Genomic DNA, 24214 nt, shown 5'->3' with positions numbered 1-24214 from the left:
CATAAGGAATTTGTGATGGAGAAGTGGAGTACCAGGAAACGAGTCCATGGGCATGTTGGGGTTGTAGTTGTGACCGGAACACACCATGACAGCATCGAACACCATGTCGTTCTTTATTCCATTTTCATCCACAGTGGTGACGTTCCACTGGCCAGAACTCTGGAAATCCGCTGTCTTTGTGACCGCCTCAACCTTCGTCTGCAGATGACAAACACATGGAAACATCAAAATGGCGTTAGTATCTACCAGCCACATTGCCAAGAGAAATCCTTTCCGTTATTATAAGATCTAACGTCAACTAAACAGCACACATCCCTGATTATAACTCGATGGTATTCATAAAATACTTACCCTGCACAGTCAACTTCTGTGAGCCAACTCTTGTTTTTGAACATTTTTTTTCTTTGATCCAATATGGCTGCCAGAGCACGTGAGCGATGACATCATAAATTTATATTCTCTAATATAATTGTTGCATAGATCACGCTCGATACATTTCAAACTGATCAGACTAAGCGTTGTTCCTGTCGAATTATGACGACATGACATCACCGTTAACAAAACCTATTCCCCATATGAAGTTCTTTACAATGAGCCATGTTACAATTTTTTCCATACAGCAGTTTTTGAGATGTAGAGGTGCAACTTTGTTCGGTTTTTCCAAGATGGCGCCTTTACCACATGACCTATGACGTCATGATTATCATTAAAATATTCTGCATGAGGAGGTGTTCCTGTGGTGAAAATTTCGTGCCCATCAGACCAACAGTTGCTGAGAAATTTTTTTCACAATGACCGGATAAGTGTTGTCCTTGTCGAATTATGATGTCATAACGAAGGCATGTATATACACTATACAGTCACGTGAAAAAGTAAGTACACCCCATGTAAAGTTTTGACTTTTTCAACATATTTCAACATACAGCTATTTGATCTTAATTTAAACAATATTGATAGATAAAGGTGATATAATATAACAAATATCATGAAACATTTACATTTTGTAGTCCATTGTATAATTTAAATAAACATAACTGTGTTACGGATTCGTCACTTCCGTCTTTGTGGTTTTCATCCACTGGAAGCATTTTTAGTTTCATGTGCTATTATTGTTACGGTTTCGGTGTGAAATGGAGATAACTGTCTTCAAAAGTAAAAATAATGTCTCAGAAGGAAAACGAGATGGGTGAGGGAGAAACCGGAAGGAGAAGAAGCGGCGGGCAAGCGGATCGAGTAAGAGCGGGAAAGAAAAGGCCGAACTGCTTCGTGGTGTCGAGCGGACGCTTGTGGACATTGGTCGCGAGCGCATATTGGTTTCCCCGGGAAAGGGATTCCTGTGACAGTGTCGTTATTGCTGTGTAAAATAAACCTGCGTGACGGGTTTTGCTTTTGGTTCTGAAAGTGAGTCATTGCTGGAGAGCAGGCATGCCTCCATTACCAGCCCGTCCGCCATTTCACCTCACACCAGCCATTCGCCTGGTTCCCGTGTGTGTGTGTGTCGTGGATTTTGCTTGGCAACTCGCGGTTCTTCACGGTTCTCCGCTTGGGAACTGCTGCTTGTTCATGCCAGCGTCATTGTCTGGTGAACCGAAGGTGTGAATTCCCAGTCGCCTTTTGGGTGAACTTTTACCTGACCGACGTCGGCCCGACCTCTCACCCAGCGGCTCTTCTGCAGCGTCGACTGTCAGCCGTCCTGGGTTCAGGTCTCAGTACGACCTTTTTTATTGTGATCACCGGAGCGTGGATCGACTTTGGCCTTGTGTTGTGACAGTGACTTTGGGGGTGTTACAGTTCGCTCACGTGGAGTACCGTGAGTTATTGAGTTAAGAAACTGGTGGTACCATCATAGGAATTATATGGTGTTTGCTGTGCAATTGAGGTTTTCTTATACTTGCGCAAGTTGTTATTATTGTGCGATTTTAATACAATACTTGGGTTTTGTATCGATTGCTTCGTGTGGTTTCACCATTGGTCGTTGGCACACATAATAGCACATCTTTCTGCCGTGACTCCTTTCGGGGCTCGGAGGTACACCATGACCGGGGTTTGGGGAGGAGCACGTAACAGAAATTTGGGGCTCGTCCGGGATTGAATTCCCTAACATTCCCAAAATTCCCAAATTTGGAATTTTCTAACATTCCCAAATTTGTATTTCTGAAAATTTGGCATTTTTTGTGTGAAGGTTAACAGGTGCTAATAGTCACCATGGTGTTTGAAGTAGAAAAGTTTGCGACATCCCCGAATGAGACACAGTTCCAGGCGTTAAAAAGATGGGAACTCATGATATTGGCCAACTATTGTAACTTGGAGGTCCGAGTTAGTATGAAGAAAGCAGAGATTCAGACATTGGTGGTAGAATCTCCAGTGGGACAAGGAACATGGGAAGAGGTAGCCTTGGATTGGTTACCAGAGGAAAAAGGAAATATGGAGCTCCGGAAAATGGAGATGCAACTGCAGAGCCAGGAAAGGTTAAAAGAGTTGGAATGGAAAGCAGAAAAGGAAAGAGCAGAACAGGAATGAGAACTCGAGGAGAGAAGAGCAGATGAAAGAGGAGAGGAAAGGAGAGCCGAAAGGGAATTAAAGGAACGGGACATGGAGTATCAGAGGGAACTTAAACTCAAGGAGCTTGAATTACTGGGGGAATGGAGAGAAGTAGTATCCATGCCGGCTAGTTCGACAACCAGTCAGAACTCTTGGGATGTTGGTAGGCATGTGAGGCTGGTTCCACCATTCAATGAAAAGGAGGTAGCCAAGTTCTTTTTACACTTTGAGAAGGTGGCTCAAATGTTAAAATGGCCTGTGGGGTCATGGACTATGTTAGTACAAAGTGTTCTGGTGGGTAAAGCTCAAGATATCTATTCGGCTTTCCCGATTGACCAATGTGCAGATTATGAGATAGTGAAGAAAGCCATTCTCAAAGCCTATGAATTGGTCCCTGAAGCTTACCAACAAAAATTTAGGAATGCCAGGACGAGGGAGAGTGAGACCCATGTGAGTTTGCCAGAATGAAGGAAACTATGTTTGATAGGTGGTGTGACTCGAAGGAGATTGGGAAAGGCTTCAACCGTTTACGACAATTGATCTTGATGGAGGAAATCAAACAGTGTCCACGTCGACATTAAAGTGCATCTGGATGAAAAAAAGGTCCCGGAGATTTATGAGGCAGCAACAGTGGCAGATGACTATGCCTTGACACACCGGATGGGGTTCCACAAACTTAACTTCCCGCCTCGAGTTAGCCAGGGGAGTTTCGGTAAATCAGGATTGGAGAACAAATTTTCATGGATGTGGTCGAGAGAGGACTATGGGGAAAAATCTGATCCCGCGACTTTTAGGGATCAGAAGACTGCAGTTCCAAGGCAGATCTATCTTCCGGGGGGCCTGAAGCAGACCACGAGTTTTTCCTCCGGGCCTACTTGCGCTTTTTGCAAGAAACCTGGGCATTTCATGTCCCAATGTTACGCCCTGAAAAGGAAAAATCAGGATCGGAGTCAGGCTAGTGCAACTCCGAATGCGTTGGCCAATGCGAGAAATCGTCCTTGGAGGACAGTGCCTTGTGAAGGTTCCCGTGCCAAAGTTACGGCATCACAGAACGACCTTGTCCAAGAGGGTTACAAACCTTTTATTTCCGAGGGGTTTGTGTCTCTGGATGGGGACTTAACGAACCAGAGACCTGTTGGGGTATTGAGGGACACAGGAGCACATCAATCTTTGATGCTTGAGGGCATTTTGCCATTGTCGGAGAACACGGCAATGGGGGTTAGTGTTCTCTTACAGGGGGTTGGTGGCTATGTTAAAGCTCCTCTTCATGTCATCCATTTAAAGTCTGAGTTGGTGTCAGGACCGGTCACTGTGGGGTTACAAGCCACTCTTCCTGTGGAGGGAATCTCTTTTATTATCGGGAATGATTTGGCCGGGGGTCGAGTTTCTGGTAATCCCATGTTGGTTGAAAAGCACAGTATGGAAAATAACATAGCACAGTTAGAGCAGGAGATTCCGGGTATCTTTCCATCCTGTGCACTGTGCAGTGACTCGTGCTATGGGTAGGAAGTGCTCTGAAGAGAAGGAGAAGGAAGGTGATGTGGATTTGGGTTCCATAGAGATATTGGAGGAAAAGTCGGGAAGAGATAATAGGAAAGGGAGTGACATCAAGGAACCTAAGGAAAAGGTGGCATCTGGACCAAAAGAGAAAATGGAGTGTCCGTCAGAGACATCTGGGAACGAGGCTGAACAAATGGTGCTTGTCCGAAAGAGACTTGTTGAAGAACAACACAGAGATTCGGAGCTCCGGAGTTTGATTGGTAAAGCCATTACAGAGAAAGAGGCTATGAAGGTACCTGTTGGTTACTTCATGAAAGGGGAAATACTCATGAGAAAATGGAGACCACCAGAGGTGCCAGCAAATGACGAGTGGAAAGTTTATTACCAAATTGTGGTGCTACTGCCGTACCAGAAGGAGATATTGAGTTTGGCACATGAGACACCTTTGGCCGGGCACCTTGGAGTGAACAAGACGTGACAGAATTTTGGTACATTTTTTCTGGCCAGGATTGCGACGTGATGTGGCGGAGTTCTGTAAATCTTGCCAATCTTGCCAGCTGGTGGGAAAACCTAATCAGAAAGTCCCATCCGCACCTTTAAAACCAATTCCAGCTTTTGAAGAGCCATTCAGCCGAGTCATTATTGACTGTGTAGGCCCTTTATCTAAAACTAAGGCTGGACATCAGTATTTGCTGACCATCATGTGCGCTTCCACGAGGTTCCCAGAAGCAGTGCCTCTTAGGAAAATTACTGCGGCAGTTATTGCGAAGGCCTTGATTAAATTTTTCACTTTGGTTGGCCTACCTAAGGTCATCCAGAATGATCATGGTTCCAATTTCATGTCAACGCATTTTCAGCAAGTGGTACACCTGCTGGGAGTGGAACAAGTAAGATAAAGTACTGACCATCCCGAGAGCCAAGGGGCCGTGGAAAGGTTTCACCAGACATTGAAGAATATGATCAGAACGTATTGTTTTGAATGTGACAAGGATTGGGAGGAAGGAATACCCTTATTGTTGTTTGATACGAGGGAATCTGTTCAGGAGTCATTGGGTTTCAGTCCTTTTGAACTTGTGTTTGGACACGCAGTTCGAGGACCATTGAAATTAGTGAAAGAACAGTGGCTACAGGAGGCGTCGCAGTCAACTGTGCTAGAGTATGTGTGAACAGTTAGGCACAGATTGGCAAAGGCTTGTGAAGTTGCGAGAGGAAACTTGAAAGTGACACAGGATAAAATGAAAGTGAGACATGACAAGAAATCTCAGATAAGAAATTTCAGTCCTGAGGACCTGAGGGTGTTAGTGTTGCTCCCTGTTCCACGTCAGCCACTACAGGTTAGATATTTCGGTCCCGATGCAATCGAAAGGAGGGTTAATGAAACAGATTACGTGGTGACAACTCCCGACCGACGGAAAAAGCGGCAGCTGTGTCATGTCAACCGACTGAAGAAATATTATGAGGAAGCCTGTGGAAAAAATGGTTCCTGTCTCACCTGTCGTGCCTGTGGTCTAGGTGCAAGAGAATCCAGAGGTTGAGGCCGGTGTGAAGTTTGATAACTTTGATGACCAGGCTTGTCCCATATTGACGAACACGGAAGTGTTGAGTAATTTAGATGAGAAATTAGGTCATTTGACGAGGGAACAACAAAGACAACTATCCAGCCTAATTTTTGAGTTTGCACATTTGTTCACAGATGTACCTGGTCGTACTGACTTGGTATATCATGATATTGAGGTGGGGGAAGCCACTCCTGTGAAGCAACACCCCTATCGGATGAACCCTGTGAAGCAACACCCCTATCGGATGAACCCTGTGAAGATGGAGTATCTTCGGAAGGAGGTTCAGTATATGGTGGAGAATGACATCATCGAACCAAGCAGCAGTGAATGGAGCTCACCATGTGTGTTGGTTCCAAAACCCGATGGCAGTTTTCGCTGTTGTACGGATTTAAAACGGGTTAATGCAGTGACCAAGACCGACTCATATCCCATCCCGAGGATTGATGACTGTATTGATAGAATAGGCCCAGCTAAATTTGTAACTAAGTTTGACTTGCTGAAAGGGTATTGGCAGAATCCTCTTACTGATAGAGCCAAGGAAATCTCGGGTTTAGTCACACCAAATGGGTTGTATCAGTACAAGGTTCTTCCCTTTGGATTGAAAAACGGGCCTGCCACATTTCAACGGCTGATTAATAAGCTTATTGCAGACCTTGAGGGGGTGGAGGCTTATCTGGATGATGTCATCATCCACACCATGACCATGGAAGATCATATTAAACAAATTCATGCATTTTTCAAGAAATTGACCGAGGCAGGGTTGACCATCAACTTATCTAAGAGTGAGTTTGTAAATGCACAGGTGGTGTTCCTAGGCCATGTAGTAGGTCAGGGTCAGGGGCAACCGGTGACAGCCAAGATAGAGGCCATTGATCGCTTCCAAGTTCCAAAAGGGAAGAAGGAGCTTATGAGATTCTTGGGTATGGCTAGTTGGTACCGGCGGTTCTGCAGGAATTTTTCTGATGTGGTAGCCCCTTTAACGAATTTGCTAAAGAAAGAGACCAAGTTTGTTTGGGATGACAAATGCCAGGCTGCCTTTGCCCACGTCAAGCGATATTAATGAGCTCTCCTGTCCTAGCAGCGCCGGATTTTCAAGAACCTTTCAAGTTGGCCATTGATGCAAGTGATGTGGGGCCTGGGGCAGTTCTATTACAGGAAGATGATGATGGCGTGGATCACCCGGTGTGCTACTATTCGAAAAAGCTTAACAAACATCAGGCAAATTATGCCACTGTGGAAAAAGAGACCCTTGCTCTCCTGCTGGCGTGCTTCAGCGTTATGAGGTGTATCTGGGAACTACTATCTTTCCTATAAAAGTCTTCACTGATCACAACCCCTTAACCTTCATTCAAATAAATGAAAAATAAAAATCAGAGGTTGATGAGATGGAGTTTGTCTTTGCAGGAGTTCAACTTGGAAATTGAGCACGTGAAGGGCAGGGACAATGTCGTTGCCGATGCATTATCCAGAGTGAACTAACTTTGAAAATTCCTGAAGGTTGTTTGGAAGTTTTGTTGCTTTCTTCTGGGGAATATTAATTGTTGTTGCTCATGTGAGTTGATCAGCCATAGGTTGATTGGTAGTGTTTGGGTGTGTGGTAGTATAAATCTTTACTTTTGACTAGTTATGAGATTGGTGAGTGAACCAATGAGTGGTCCGTAAGAATGTCAGGAATGTACCTCGGAACATGGAACCTGGAAATCTCTTGTTCACCTTGTCACGGCCCCGGGCTAGAGCACATTCCTTGGCTTTCACTATTGTGAAGCAAATGTAGCATTGGAGGAACTCCCAGCAGGAGGGGATGGTTGTCAACGCCTGGGGGGGGGGTGAGCTGGTGCCGGTGAGGCGACCGAGTAACGTTTGCGGAGAACGGATTAGGATTAGCGCAGAGAGGATTAAGATTTCTGTGACCATAAAACGTGAACAACGTCCTGGGAAGAACACACTTGTCACCAGAATCTCTGTCCAACGGAACGAACGAGTACGGAACGAGAAACAGCGCTGAGAGAGGACCGGCCAAAGAAAGAAGAACCAACGACTTGAATTACCAATCCGTTTAGCTATTGTAGTCTTTATTGAATTGAAACAAGTGACATTAATTATAATAAATCCTTACTTTATAAAGCTGTTTCGGTCTATTGGAGTCTCCTGAGTCTTAACACATTCTCCTACAATTTGGTGGCTACCGTACGAGGATCAATTGGACATCGACAGGATCTTAAAAAGGTAAGCGTGGCTTCTTGTGGATTGTCCATTATGATGTATGAACCTGTGTTTAGTTATTTTGTATATATATGGAGAAAGTGGTGTTTGGGCATCTCAACAATGCACTATTGGTGCATGAAAGCCCTCAGAAGGAAGATATAGATGAGACCCTTTGGCTCCGGTGCTGTGCTCGCGACACAAAGATCCATTTGAGTTGGTCTAGGGTGCTGGGTAAAAAAAACCACAAAGAACCATTGTTGAGCTGGAACTCCCGGGTGCTGTGGACTATACTACCCAAAGAACCATTTCTGTATGATTAAGATGTATTTTGAGGTACCTTGTGAATAAATGTAATGATGTAACGATTTTAACGATTGTCCGAGGTAACGTCCTGCAAAATGTCTGCTCGTTCTTTTTTTGAGTCGTAATTCTGTTGAAATCTCATTACGATGCGGAATTTAGTACGCTGGTAGTGATCGAGATCCTGGATGGCGATTTAGCAATGGTGATTGGGCGAACGAAATCACGGATGGCACATCGACAAGGATTTTAAGCCATCATTCGAGTTTAACGATTTTTGTAAATACGTATTTTTCCTGCGCTGTGTAATTCTTCTGACACGTGCCACTAAGAAACGCGCCACTGATGTGCGCGAAGCGAATGTTTGCCTGCATTCGCCTGTGTAATTAAGACTGCGTCTTTGCAAAGATTCGTGCGTAGTCGCACGAATACGCTGGTTATTAAGGGCCTTACTGTGTGTGCACTGTGAGCAAATGGACCATGAGTGCACTATGGGACGATTTGCTTCCGAGTCGTGTAAGGCCTGTACACTCGTTTACACACTCGTACACTTGTGTAGCACTTGCAACGTACCTTTGAGTTGCCGGCCCAAATGGTAGAGGACTCGCTTGGCGTGCGAAAGACGGCGGGAAATGGAGATATATATATATATATATATATATTTTCTTCCAATTTGTGGTATCGCGACAAAACGGCTTATATCTTTGGAACGGCTAGTTGGATTCAGACAAATTAAACGAAATTGTGTAGAACAAAACCGTGGGTCCAAGGTAAGGGGAAAAAAAAAGGTGGAGGAGAGGGGAAAAAAATTTCCCGCCAATTTTTCCCCGCCATTTTGTATAACACCTAAAACTCGTTCGATCAACATATAAATTAATGACAGAAAACGCCATCTCATGCCGGTCCAGAATTATTATGAAAGATGGCGATTGGATGAAAATTGCATACCGACGCCCCCAGGGTAAAACCGAACATTGTCCCTCATTGTCCCTCATTTCCATTCCGGCTACCTGTGCTGCTACCTGTCTCTTGCTCCCGCTCCTTCTCCCTCCCCTCGCTGTTCCCCCCTTCCCCCCTCACTCAAAGCCAGGGCTGTTGTTGTTTTTTGTGTTTTTCCTCTGCTCCCTGTGCTCGCATTGCTGTACGTTATTTCACTTGGGTTGAGGCTCATATAACATGACTAGCTGAGGTACCCGGCTTCGCCCGGGTTGAATAAAAAGAATTGGTGGTTCAATTTCAGTGACCTGATATGCAAATCCTCTAATTTCTTTCTTGTTTGTTTGTTTGTTTTCAGTTAATTGTTGTTGAAGATGGGTTTTTACACTGCACTCAAAAAGCGAAAAACAGGGTTAAATGATCGTTTGCGTGTGTACGTGTGGCGTACGTGCGTGTCTGCATTTTTGTACACTGTGCTTTCCTATGCCATCTCCAGGCATTGCAAACTTGCAACTCCAGGCATCGTCATTGCAACTCCAGGCATCATCATTGCTGGGCACCGAAGGGGGCTCGGCAGTGACGCATGCTGAAAGGGAATACTCAGTTTCACTCTGGTTACCTCTGCCACTAAAGTTGGATGGAGGTTATGTTTTCACCACTGTCTGTCTGTTTGTCCGTCTGTCCGTTTATCAACAAGATATCTCAAAAAAGTTGTGGACGGATTCGGACGAAATTTGTCGGACAGATAGCATGGGTGACATGGACGAAATGATTGGATTTTGGTGAAGACCCAGTTTCGGATCCGGCTATGAGAATTTTTTCAAGTGATTCTTCACCATCGAGAGATCGGGTGAAAAGCGATATACATGATATTTAACATGATATACTTATTAATGTTATTATTTTAATATTATTCATATATTAAAAAAAATTATGGATGAGTTATGAATAAACCTGGTGGATGAGTTGGGGAGGTGACAAGAACACGCCGATTAGATTTTGGTTCAGGTCCGAATCCAGATCCGGCCTATCAGTGGGATACAAAACATAAACTGTTCACCAGGCGGAGATATGCTCTCTACTGAGCGTCGTTCTAGTTGTGTGTTTGTTTGTCTGAGCGATATCTCAGCCATCCTTTGAGTTAGGAAGCTGATATTTGGACATAACAGTGACCAAGTGATGTGGCTATCAAGAATATTTTTGATTTATTGATTAATCATTTAACCGATTAATTATTTATTGAGTAACCGATTAATTATTTAATTTTTTATAAATGACTTATTCAATTAAATTCCTAAAAGATACATCTTCGGATGAAGCACTTGCGGTTTAATTATGCTATTAGCCAATTGATTAAGAAAATATTTTGTGATAATCTTTTATTGATTTTAATTATACAATTAATCAATCAATTAGCGTACACCTCTCCCTCCCAAATGCAGCCTCTATGAGGATCCCCGGCAATGCCGCGCTGTAGGATATTTAATTATTTGGCATGGGGGCGGTGTACTTTGAATGTATCTGTACTTATTAGAGGACCATAGGTCATGTGTTGTGGCGGCCATGTTGGAGTTAGTGAAAAAAAAAACTATCCTCTTTCATTTTTGACCTATTGAGTTGAAACTTGGCACACATATACTACACCCCAAGGCGAAGAACGCTCTTTTCTCTGAACTGTTTATTTTTGATTAATTAGTCTACGGCGCACCAATTAAAAAAAGTGCTGACTCTGCATTTCTTTTATTTAAGTAATATTGTGATGCCATGAACTTGGTATCGACCTGCAGGCCAAACCGTTGGTCAGATGAGCTTGATACCGTGACCAATTATAGTAGGTCACCTGATTGGATGCATATACTAATTATGACGTCATAGGTCACGTGACATGGCGGCCATATTGTATTTTTTGAAAACCTTTAAAATGCATCCCTGCGTTCATTTTTCGATCGATTGAGTTGAAACTTTGAACAAATGATATCATAGGGCTTCAATGCAGAATGATTGCACGAACTTGGAAAAGAGCTTTCAAGCCCTATAGGATAAATTGTGTATTACAAGCAATTGAGTTCCAAATTTTAGCATGAATTAATAAGAATTAAAAAAAAAAAATTTTGGCAAATTATGAATTGATCATCGTTTGTTCGTAGAACATTTCAGGAGTTTTACGAAATTTTGATTGCCAAGAGGGTTTGGGTACTATTGAAAAATGAGACATTTTTCCCAATGAAGTTTCACATCTGCCATCAATTTTGACTGTCTCATGAATGAAGGATGAGTTGCCTTTAGTGGTTGCAAAGTCGAATTTGTGGTGACCAGGCAAAATTGAGAAAAATATATGTCAGATATGACCCTAGTACAGAACAGTGATTCGTCAATTAACATGAGGTAGGCATCAGAGGTGACGACCGATGATCTTCGATCTCAGTCAATAGATAAATCTATCCTGACATCATTGATGAAAATGATGATTTGAATGAATGATTCATGATTTGAATGATTTGAATGAATGAATGAAAAATGAATGATTGATGAAATGACTGATGGGGAAAGGGCTTGTGCAGGGAGTCATCTAGAGTGATTAATGTGATTTATTGATGAATATTGAGAGATTAATTGAAATTGAATGATTGAATTGATTTAATTGAATAAATTGATTGATTGATTGATGAGGATGCGGTCTCAAGAAAGAAGCTTTGATATCTTTGTGAGATATTATCAATGTGAGAATAAATAGTTGATAATAATCCTAATAATTTTAATCCTAGGAATAATATTGCTAATAGTTTGTCTGAAGGTTTTGATAAATACTTGTCTAAAGCAAACAGTGACTTCTAAGATGACAGAAGTGTGGGGTATTTGGCATCGCCAGGCTAGCTTATTGGTTTAGTAATGTTTAGAGGTCATTACAATGTGATAATTACTTGTGTGATCATTTGTGAAATTTCATGAACAGATATGTGAAATGGATCTAATGTGAGTGTGTATGAGAAAATTTGTTGCAGGATTCGTGGAATGTTCAAGGTCGGACATGATCGTTGGAGAACTTACAGTAAATTTGGGAAAAAGAAGTGACCTTCCATAAAGTTCTCACAAAGATTTCATAGGAAGGAAGAGAATAAATTTGAAATGGAAATTCTGAAAAATTAAAATTAAAAGACCCTGTATTGAACTAACACATGTGCTTAGGGGGAGCATCATGGGAAATATAACTTTTCAACTTTCGGAACAATTTCGGAACAAATTTCAATTTTTGGAACAATTGATTTACCAGTTAATGAGACGCTATGAAAGTCGCATGAAATTTAATGATAACATGACTCTCACATAGAAGTCATAGGATGAAGCTGAAGGGATAGGTGTATGCTGCATGTGGGAGGATATGTGCGTGTGTGCAACGAAGGCTGGAAAGGGCGGAAATGCGAATGGTTCGGGGAATGTGCGGAGTATCGTTGAGAGAGAGGAAGACAAATGATGAATTGCGAAAGATGATGGAAATCGAGCCTGTGATTGATGCTGTAAAGAGGAACAGGTTGAGATGGTTTGATCATGCATTGAGGAAGGATAAAAGTGACTGGTTGAGAAGTGATGGAAATGAATGTAGATTGAAGTAGAGGACGGATGAGGAAGACCAAGAGAGACTTGACTAAAGATGGTGGAAGAAGAAATGCGGGCAAAGGGGGTTAACAAGGAGAGATGCAGAAAATAGGGCAAAATGGAGAAGTTTGTCATGGGAACCGCAAGGCTAACCCCCGCGCTAGCAGGGAAAATGGCCTTAAAAGGCATGTTGTTGTTGTTGTTATCTGGCATATGAAAATATCTGCTATTAATCTTGGGGTAAAATTTTGGGGAGAATGGACCAAGGAAGGTAAAAGGGAGCTGGAAATGTTAATAAGGATAGACCAGATGGGAAAGCACTGGATAAATTATTGTGGGAATCAAAAAGGGTAATTTCAAGGTGACATTATAGGGGTTTTCTAAGAATAGACTTTTGGTCCATTTGTGTATTAGCATTTCTAAAATTGAAGGACAAATTTTATGAAATTGAAATAAAATAGAAATATAATTTGATTATGAAAATTATCTCTTTTGTCAAGGGAGATGGAATATAAAGATTTGATTTGCTGAGTTATGAGCAGCCATTCATTGATTGTAAAAAAAAATTGGAAGTAATCTTGGGATTCCATTTTGATAGAATTTATATGAGAATAACAGCTATTTATGGATATGAGCTTCATAAAAATGTGGGAGTACAAAATTAGCCAAATTTGGGAGAGGTCTTACACTGACTTCCCAGAGTACTTTGCTCATGGATTTTATATATATAAAATTGAATTTTATCAGCATATAAATTGTGCTGTATGTATGGATGTGTATTAGGCACAAATTATATGGGAAAATAGTAAAGAAAATCTTGCTGGTTTGAACTATTGTGAGTTTTAAAACGGAATGCATTGTGAATCTTAAACCAAGGGGCAGACATGAACGCGCTGTTACGTCATTTATACTCAGAACGCAATGTCACATGTACCTGCAACATATTTGTTAATCTCGCACACCTACATTGGCATACTGGTGTCAGTAGTACTCACTGGGTGCATAGAAATGGATGAGCAACAGTTAAGGGGGTGTAAAAACACTTACTTGGATATTTTCTACAAAAGTAGGGGTTTCAATAAGTGGTAGCTGTACACATGGGATACATCAAATTAAGTTTTGGAGTTCAAACAAAGTCACTGGCTAACAAAAGAATGGATAGTAAATAAATTTTTCGATGCTGGGTAAATTAAGTGAGATACTACAAAGACTTATAAGAGCTATTGTTCTTCCTTATAGCAGTGGGAAGAGGAAAATTTTTTAGACCCAACATAATGAATCTATAAATGAATGTGATCGGGATAATATCCTCAATTTGTACTAATTATTTGATTATGGGTAAAGGAATTAATTTATCGTAGTGGATTGTTAACAGCAGCCTGAAAATGTCCTGAGAGTGTGCATCCATGTGGTCAGAAATCCCAGATTTGTTTTTACAAACAACATTGGTTCTTGTGTGGACGATCACTTGCTTGGTAGATAAAAAACGGTACTGCATGCTGGCAGCCACTTTTGTGGCCAGTTAGGCCAAACAAATTGAGAGGAAATTGTAGTTAAATACGTAAGTTACACATGGCTATTTGTAAAAAAGGAAATTTGTTGAGATGGGAAACATTTTTCGAAGCTTTATTAAAGTGTTATAATATGACATGTGGCAAGGCAAACTATTGGATGGGAAAATTAGATCTGGTTATAGAATAAATTTATTGACCCCTTGAAGTTAATTCTTCGAATCATTGTTTCACTGGCATTTTGAGTTCACATTGGAAATAGTTTGGTAGAGCTTTGGTTAAAACCTTTGGTTGCGGTATTTTGGAACGAATTGATAAACCATAGGAGATTGATAAGAATAGAAACAAATATGGACCCAAAATAGAAAGTTGGATTCATGCCTCTCATTGCAAGCGGGCAAGGGGCTGAGGTGGACGATCCCCCAGGAAATGAGGCTGCACCTAGCAGCCCAGCAGAACATTCAGTGGCGGATAAATGATAATCGTGATTTACATTCATTTGAATTACATTTTAACACCCCTTGCATTGATAAACATTACATTTTCAACATTTAATATTCCTACTTGAATTAGGGAAGATAGTGACATTTATTTGCCTACATGACATACCATTATCTACTGATATTAGAGCAGCATGAGGGATAATGTATCACAACTACACTCATGATTAAGGGATTTAGTTCGACCCCGGGAGATAGGGGGATCAGGGTAAGACAAATAATCTGATTTATGTTACATATTAAGGGATTTTCTTTATTTACCTTTTAGGAAGCTTGTTAGTTTGGTATATAATGTTGAATGTCATTGACATATAATTATGTTATAGGTATGAACATATACAAGGGGTAGCTCACATGTTTTATATAAAAGGGGGTGCCTTTGCATGGTTGGGAAACACATTTGGAGGAGTAGCAGCTAAGATACTCCAATACTTGTTTGTTGGTTTAGTAGTTATATTGGCAATTGTTTTAGTGGTGGCTTGCTTGAAAGCCTTAGTGACGGTGTGTTTGAATCAGGTAACCAACAACACTATGATAATGCATGAAGTGACAAATGAGGAAAGAAATGTGGAACCACAAGAGGAAAACTTTTATGGCGACATAAATACTGAGATTAAAAGATTGAATCAAGTGATGTTGCAAATGAATACAGTAGAGTTAAGATAAGGGCATAACAAAAATGTTGTGAATTGTGTCAACCGGTGAACTTCTATCACCACAAGCTACACACTGTTTGGGGGGGAAAAAAAGAAAAAAAAGAAGAAGTGGGGAGAAATTATGATAATAATACATTATGCTTAATTTGTTGGTTTGCAAAATTTGTTGGGAATTAGATATTCCTGTTTGTGATTGTAATCATATACACTTGTTATAAATGCATTTATTTTCTTTGAGTAGTGCTAAAATACCTGCACGAGTTAATTTTTGAACTATATTAACCTGAAAGCAATTGTGGATGCTATTCTTAGTTTAATAGTGAAATACATACCTGATTGAATATTATTTGTGTGACGCATATAAATGAATATAACTTTTGAACGTTTTAAGGAAAAACAACAAATTGTTGAATGTGAAACTGTCGGAAGATATACACGATTATGCTGATTTCATGGTAAGATGTACCCTATCTGATTCAGTGTGTGTGGAAAGCAGATTCAGATGTGACTGAGTAAAAGGATAAGACGAGATCACATTTTGAAGGGAGTGCTAACGGAATTGGGAAGAAGTTCGAGAAAGAAAATTTGTGGCTAAAAATGAAGTTAATCTTGGCATACACCCTCTTTCTCAAAGAATGATGAAGACATTCTCCTGTGTAACTTGGAGATGGATGCTTACCTTCACCAAGGAAATTTATGTGACCATTTGCATGGATCACACTGCAACATATGAAAGAGAGGTGATCACTTACTCTTGTTCGAAGGCTTGGAACATTCATCACATCAGAAGTTGCAGGACAACAACATTTTACCTGCAGCCTCTACGAAATGCGGGGACATATGTTATTACTTCACCAACTTCCGGGGAACCAGCATGGAGCTGCAAACAAATGGCTGTGCCCTTTTCACAACAGCTGTGCACGATTCTGCTGGTTGCTCCTGGTATGGACCATGAATGACCTGAACACCATGGTCCCAACATCATTGTGGATGCATCTGGCATCCCTGTTCCACATCTTGCTGGCCAATCAACGTCACACCAATACTTGCTGCCCACTCATAATGAGGGAGGAGGCAAGTCGACTACAACTGGGCAAAGGCCTTGTTCAGGAATTACTATGGTTTACAGCAAGAGTGGCAAGAATGCTACATGGAGAGCAGGGTCAGTCTATGACTCCGCACAGTTGTTACAACAGCGAGGCCCTACACAAAGTAGTGCAGGTGCTATGAAGACATTAGAAGAAAATGTTTCATACCTGAATTCAAACACAAGTGATCAGCCCTTCCTTTCAAACAAAGAGTCAACATTTGTTTGGAGGCAAACGTTTTGCCAGATGTTGCAGATGCTTTATAAATTTGAAAATTGGTGAAGTGAAATTGTTGTGTCTTGGTGATGGTGAAGTGTTGTTTTGCAAAGATATTTGTGATGCAAGTGAAATATATTGAATTAACAATATGGAAGGAGTCAATGACCAACGAAATGTTTTGTGATTCTTGCAGGATGACGGTGTATGCCTAAGGGAATTGGATTACCAAAGTTATGGTTTGAGTACTTGTATTGATGTTTACTTGTAGTGATTGATTGTTTACTTGTACTTGTATTGATGTTTAGATTAATGGTTAATATAAACATAAAACAAAAAGATGAGGGATTGTGGTAGTATAAATCTTTACTTGTGACTAGTTATGAGATTGGTGAGTGAACCAATGAGTGGTTCGTAAGAATGTCAGGAATGTACCTCGGAACATGGAACCTGGAAATCTCTTGTTCACCTTGTCACGGCCCCGGGCTAGAGCACATTCCTAGGCTTTCACTATTGTGAAGCAAATGTAGCATTGGAGGAACTCCCGGCAGGAGGGGATGGTTGTCAACGCCTGGGGGGGTGAGCTGGTGCCGGTGAGGCGACTGAGTAACGTTTGCAGAGAACGGATTAGGATTAGCGCAGAGAGGATTAAGATTTCTGTGACCATAAAACGTGAACAACGTCCTGGGAGGAACACACTTGTCACCAGAATCTCTGTCCAACGGAACGAACGAGTACGGAACGAGAAACAGCGCTGAGAGAAGACCGGCCAAAGAAAGAAGAACCAACGACTTGAATTACCAATCCGTTTAGCGATTGTAGTCTTTATTGAATTGAAACAAGTGACATTAATAATTATAATAAATCCTTACTTTATAAAGCTGTTTCTGCCTATTGGAGTCTCCTGAGTCTTAACACATTCTCCTACAGGTGTGAGTTTTACTTTTGTTTGTTAAATCGGTTTTTGCATGAAAAGAAAGTTTTCACTATGTTCAAACTTTCTTTCTTTGGGGTGGGGAGTGTTACGAATTCGTCACTTCCGTCTTTGTGGTTTTCATCCACAGAAGCATTTTTAGTTTCATGCACTATTATTGTTATCGTTTAAGTGAATTTTGCATGCAAATGCAAATTTCACCGCATCCATTAACCTGGTGTGTGTGTGTGTGTGTGTGTGTGTGTGTGTGTGTGTGTGTGTGTGTGTGTGTGTGTGTGTGTGTGTGTGTGTGTGTGTGTGTGTGTGTGTGTGTGTGTGTGTAACGTGGATTTTGAGTGGGAATTTGTGGTTCGCTGTCTTCAAAGCTTGGAACTGTTTGAACTGGTTTCAAAGGTAAAAATAATGTCTCAGAAGGAAAACGAGATGGGTGAGGGGGAAACCGAAAGGAGAAGAAGCGGCGGGCGAGTGGATCGAGTGAAAGCGGGAAAGAAAAGGCCAAACTGCTTCGTGGTGTCAAGCGGATGCTTGTGGACATTGGTCGCGAGTGCATATTGGTTTCCCCAGGAAAGGGATTCCTGTGACAGTGTCGTTATTGCTTTGTAAAATAAACCTGCGTGACGGGTGTTGCTTTTGGTTCCGAAAGTGAGTCATTGCTGGAGAACAGGCACGCTTCCATTACCAGCCCATCCGCCATTTCACCTTGCACCAGCCATTCGCCTGGTTCCCGTGTGTGTGTCGTGGATTTCGCTTGGCAACTCGCGGTTCTTCGCGGTTCTCTGCTTTGGAACTGCTGCTCGTAAATGTCAGCGGCATTGTCTGGTGAATCGAAGGTGTGAAGTCCCAGTCGCCTTTTGGGTGAACTTTTACCTGACTGACGTCGGCCCGACCGCTCACCCAGGGGCTCTTCTGCAGCATCGACTGTCAGCCGTCCTGGGTTCAGGTCTCAGTACGACCTTTTTTATTGTGATCACCGGAGCGTGGATCGACTTTGGCCTTGTGTTGTGACAGTGACTTTGGGGGTGTTACAGTTCGCTCACATGGAGTACCGTGAGTTATTGAGTTAAGAAACTGGTGGTACCATCATAGGAATTATATGGTGTTTGCTGTGCAATTGAGGTTTTCTTATACTTGCGCAAGTTGTTATTATTGTGCGATTTTAATACAACACTTGGGTTTTGTATCGATTGATTGGTGTGGTTTCACCATTGGTCATTGGCACACATAATAGCACATCTTTCTGCCGTGACTCCTTTCGGGGCTCGCAGGAACACCGTGACCGGGGTTTGGGGAGGAGCACATAACAAATGCAAATTTTGCGTGTGGAAATAGTAAGCACACCCCTACATTTATCACTCCTTCAAATACCTAAAATTAGAATCAGGTGCACCAGCTCAGGTGCAAATGATTAGAACATCGTTAGAGAGGATCTTGGAGGAACCTGTCTTATTTAAACATCAGACATTTAGTTTGGTTTGCTCTTTGTTGTTGAAGTGTGCGGTGTCACCATGCCTAGATCAAAAGAGCTCTCTGAGGCCTTCAGAAAGAAGGTTATAGATGCCTACGAGCCTGGGAAGGGATTTAAAAAGATCTCCAAACAATTTGAAATCAATCATTCGACTGTCCGGAAGATCATCTACAAGTGGAGAAGATTCCAAACAACTGCCAACTTGTTCAGGCCAGGCCGCCCCAGCAAGTTCAGCCCTAGAGCAGACCACAAGATGCTGAAAGAAGTCTCTAAGAACCCCCAGAATGTCATGCCGGGACCTACAGGTAGCTCTTGCCACTGTTGATGTCAAAGTGCACGCGTCTACCATTAGAAAGAGGCTGCACAAATTTGATCTGCTTGGGAGGTGTGCCAGGAGGAAACCTTTGCTGTCCAGAAAGAACTTTAGGGCAAGACTAAAGTTTGCCAATGAACACCTCGGCAAAGACCAGCACTTCTGGAACAATAAGCTCTGGACAGATGAGTCAAAGGTAGAGCTATTTGGCCACAGTACCAGAAGACATGTTTGGCGAAAACCAAAGACAGCATTTGACCATGAGAACCTGATACCAACTGTAAAGCATGGTGGTGGAAATATTATGGTTTGGGGCAGCTTTGCTGCATCAGGGCCTGGGCAGATCACCATCATAGAACCGACTATGAATTCTTCATTGTACCAGAGGGTGCTTGAGGATAATGTGAGGCCATCTTTCAGAAAGTTGAAGCTCAACCGAAGGTGGACCTTGCAACATGACAATGACCCTAAACATACCAGTAAATCCACCAAGGAATGGCTGAAAAGAAAGAAATGGAGGGTTCTGGAATGGCCAAGTCAAAGCCCGGATCTAAATCCCATCGAGATGTTGTGGGGCGGGGATGGGTTGAAACGAGCTGTGCATGCAAGAAACCACTCAAACATCGCACAGCTGAAGGAATTCTGCATGGAGGAGTGGCCAAAAATATCTCACAGTCGATGTCAGAGACTGGTAGACAGTTATAAGAAACGCCTACTTGAGGTTATTTCTGCCAAAGGGGGCAATACCACCTATTAGAGCCAAGGGTGTACTTACTTTTCCACATGCGAAATTTGCATTTCTGTTTATTTAATTTATACAATGGACGACAAAATGTAAATGTTTCATGATATTTGTTATATTATATCACCTTTATCTATCAATATTGTTGAAATGAAGATCAAATAGCCATATGTTGAAATATGTTGAAAAGGTCAAAACTTTACATGGGGTGTACTTACTTTTTCACGTGACTATATATATATATAAAACACAGTTTGTGTGTTTGTAATGTGTAAATATGATAGACTCCTAAACGGAGAGGCTCACATGCTTGATATTTGGCATAGACATGGCCATTGAGCCTGGGAAGAACATGGCCGACCTAAAAAAAAAATTATTTCATAATATTTTTTTTACCATATTTTTACCTCAGCGCATTTCAGCGAGGAATATTATGCACGGAATCTGATCGGTGGCAGAGCAGCGTGCTGATTCGCTCAGAGCGATCACGTGATGTTCCGTGCTGCCATTAACTCAGTTACGCGTTCGCACGTATTTCAGAGCGAAAAGCGATTGCGTTTTTACACATTTTCAGCGGGGAACATTTCAATGAGGAACTTCCCTGAAAATGTCTGCTGCTCTTCTTCTGCTCCAATCGGATCATCTGATCATGTGCTTGTTCAAGTGGACATCTCTCTGACCATTCTCAGAGAGCCCCCTCAGCATCCACGAGTCTGACATTTCACTCAGGCCAACTGGCACGGTCTTCAAGCAGCCATCAATCATCTGGACTGGTCTCCCATCTCTACTGCCTCTGACATCAACTCATCCTGGGAATTCTTCCAAAGTAAATTGCTCTCTCTCATGCACAGATTTATCCCATCTCGTCTTCAGGTGTCATACCCTTCCTCCCGTCCATGGTACACGGAATCTTGTGGTGAGGCTATTGCCCAGAAACAACTTGCTTTCGTCTCCTGGAAAGCAAATCCAACGGAAGGAAATCTCATTTCCTTTCACAAAGCCCGAAATAAGTGTGTGTCCACCCTCAGGAGAGCCAGGAAACAATATCTCTCCGTTCTAAGGACAGAACTCTCATGTCTCCCTCTTCCAAATCCTGGTGGCGTCTGGTCAAATCTGTTTCTGGTGTTTGTTCCACCTCCATCCCCTCCCTCACCTCAAACGGCCACACGGCTGACTCCGCACGTGAAAAAGCTGAATGCCTCAACTCTGTGTTTGCCTCTAAATCTTGTGTCCCAAACCCATCCCTCTCTGTACCCACCATACCCAGTCATAACCAGCTGCTCCTGGACTCTGTGTCCTTTCCTCCTGACAAGGTGGAAAAGTTTCTGTCAACCCTCGACTCTGATTCTGCAACTGGACCTGACGGCATCAGCCCACGGGTCCTAAAATCCTGGTCTTCCGCTCTTTCACTCCCTCTCTCTGTTCTCTTCTCCCTCTATTTTGCTCAAGGTCATCTGCCATCTGCTTGGAAATCTGCCAACATCACCGCTTTGCACAAAAAAGGTGCAAAAACAGATCCCAGCAACTACAGACCAATCAGCCTTCTCCCAATTATCAGGAAAGTCGTGGAATCCATCATTGCTTCGGATATGAAATCTTTCCTCTTCTCCAATGGCTTGATCTCTGATCATCAATTTGGTTTCAGACCTGGTCACTCTACTCTGGACATGCTGCTTCTGCTTTGTCAACAATGGATGGAGGTCCTGAATGCCAAACAGGAAATTAGAGCTGTCTCCCTTGACATATCACGTGCCTTCGATACGGTCTGGCACCCCACTCTGCTCACCAAACTCTCCTCTTTTGGTGTCCATGTAAATCTCCACGCATGGCTGGCAGACTTCCTCTCTAGTCGTAGTCAACGTGTGGCCCTGAATGGGTTTCTCTCATCTCCTCTTCCTGCTCAGGCTGGAGTTCCCCAAGGCAGTGTTCTGGGCCCTGTGCTTTTTCTGGTCTTCATCAATGATCTCTCTGACTCTCTTGAAAATCCTTTCTGTCTCTTTGCTGATGACTCTACTCTCTGTCGCTCCATTCCTCATCCCTCAGATCGGCAGTCTGCAGCCTCCTCACTCTCTGCAGACCTGGACAAAATCACAGACTGGGCAAACAAGTGGAACATGTCTTTCAATCCTGACAAATCTCACACTCTTTCGATGTCTCTCCGAAAAGACCGACTGGACAACCCTCCCATCCACTTTCTGAATAATCCTCTCCAAGAAGTTCTGTCACTCAAGCTTTTGGGTCTCACTATCTGCCATGATCTTTCCTGGGAAAACAACATTTCAAATCTGGCCTCCAAAGCCAGTCACCGACTGGGCATCCTCCGTCGTGCGAAGTCCTTCCTTGGCACACCTGAGCTCCTCACCACATACAAGGCTTTCATCCGCAGCTCAAAGGAATACTGCTCTCCCCTCTGGGGTGGTGCTCCTGCCTCACACCTAGCTCGTCTTCACACTGTTGAAACCAAAGCGTTCAGAATCATTGGAATCTCCCGCGATGAAGCTAACTCCAAGGGCCTTTCACTCACTCACCGCAGGCAGGTTGGTGGTCTTTCCGTCTTCTACTGACTCCTCTCTGGCCTTGCCCCCCCCCCCCAGCTCTCTCTGGGCTCTGTCCCCCAAATATTCCTACAGGTCGCACAAGATCTGCCTGCAACCCTCTTATGGTCAAACTGCCAAAATCAAGACTCTCTGCTCACCTTCACTCCTTCATTCCTCTTTTCTCCCGCCTCTGGAACAAACTCCCTCACTCTCTTTAATCCCACTCCACCCTCCAGGTCTTTAAAACAGCTGTTCACCACCATCTCTTATCTTCCCCCATCCAAAACCTTGATCTTTTCTACCCCCGCTAATTTCACCCCAAAGCCACTTTTTCGAAATACCAACTTCTGTCCTGGAAGTCCTTGGTGTCCTTGTGTTTTATACTTCTCCCACCCTCCCCCCCCCCTTCCCACGCCTCCTCCCCCCAAGCCCTCTTCCTCCCACACATCTCCCTGCTCTCAAATGTTATGTTTGTGTGCTTCCCCTTCTCTCCCCATCTTGTCTTCTGCTCGCTCTTTTTGGCCCCCGTCGCCCAGCGGAGTGAAAGGGGGACGATGGTTTTCCCCTCCATCCGTGTGTCCGTCCGTCCGTCCGTGCGTGCGTGTGTTCGTGCGGGCGTGCGTGTTTGCGTGCGTGTGTGCGTGCGTGCGTGCATAAGCGAAGGACCGCATTCGAATTTGGTGTGTGGGTGCAACCCACGTCAAAATCCAAGATGACCGCCGCCATGTATGTCTGATGCCATGTATGTCTGAACCTTGTGAGATGAATATCTTGAAAAATAAGCGAAGTACCAACTTCTAATCTGGTGTGTGGGTGTATCTAGGCATAAGGAACAACGCTCTTGAAAATTGGGTCGCCACGTCAAAATCCAAGATGGCCGCCGCCATGTATGTCTGAACCTTGTGAGATGAATATCTTGAAAAATAAGCGAAGTGCCAACTTCTAATTTGGTGTGTGGGTGTATCTAGGCATAAGGAAGAAAGCTATTGAAAATTGGGTCGCCACGTCAAAATCCAAGATGGCCGCCTCCCTGTATGTCTGAACCTTGTGAGCGAAATATCATATCATAGCATGTTTTCTGCGTCTTCCACTTTGTCAACTCACATCACTTCACCGACGGGGGACCTAGGCGTAATGATTGTTATATATTTTGTTTGTCTGGTTGATTTGTTTGTGAAATAAATGTTAGCTCTTTCACAAGCCTCGATTCAGTACACAAAAAAAAAGAAAAAAAATTGAGTCGATCAGGCGTTGGCGTCCATATTTGCTCGGTTGATGTTTTCAGATCATCACGGATCAACAGAGTGTTGCCTTTATGTATGACACGCAACATGCTCAACGCATTAAGAATGAGAAAATCACTCGCTGGTGGATTGAGCTAGCCGATTTCTGTTACAAAATCAAATATCACCCAGGGAGGGATAACCTCGTTGCCGATGCTTTATCTCGGCCTGCGGTGTGTGCGAGTCTCACCTCCTTTGTGGATCTGCGCATCCTTCATGACACTTTGTGCCATCCCGGTGTGACATGTTTAGCTCATTATGTGTGCAGTCGTAACTTGCCCTATTCCATTGAGGATATTCGTCGGCTCTGCCGCACTTGTTCCGTTTGCACTGA

The 24214-nt window shown here is 42.9% G+C and overlaps 1 protein-coding gene across 8 annotated transcripts in view; it reads right to left on the bottom strand.

The window, feature by feature from the left end:
* LOC137428020 (flavin-containing monooxygenase 5) overlaps positions 1-24214 on the bottom strand; it is a 104186-nt gene that overhangs the window by 43464 nt on the left and 36508 nt on the right. For all 8 annotated transcript variants that reach the window (XM_078777522.1, XM_078777519.1, XM_078777527.1 and 5 more), the window contains one exon: positions 33-198. In XM_078777522.1, coding sequence (XP_078633648.1) covers positions 33-198 — 166 coding nt within the window. The remainder of the gene's footprint in view (positions 1-32; positions 199-24214) is intronic.

The sequence above is a fragment of the Myxine glutinosa genome, chromosome 5 (genome assembly GCF_964187855.1).
Source record: "Myxine glutinosa chromosome 5, kmMyxGlut1.1, whole genome shotgun sequence".
In the NCBI taxonomy this organism is placed as follows: Eukaryota; Metazoa; Chordata; class Myxini; order Myxiniformes; family Myxinidae; genus Myxine; species Myxine glutinosa.
The sequence above is the reverse complement of the archived record's forward strand: the minus strand, read 5'-3'. Positions and strand labels throughout refer to the sequence as shown.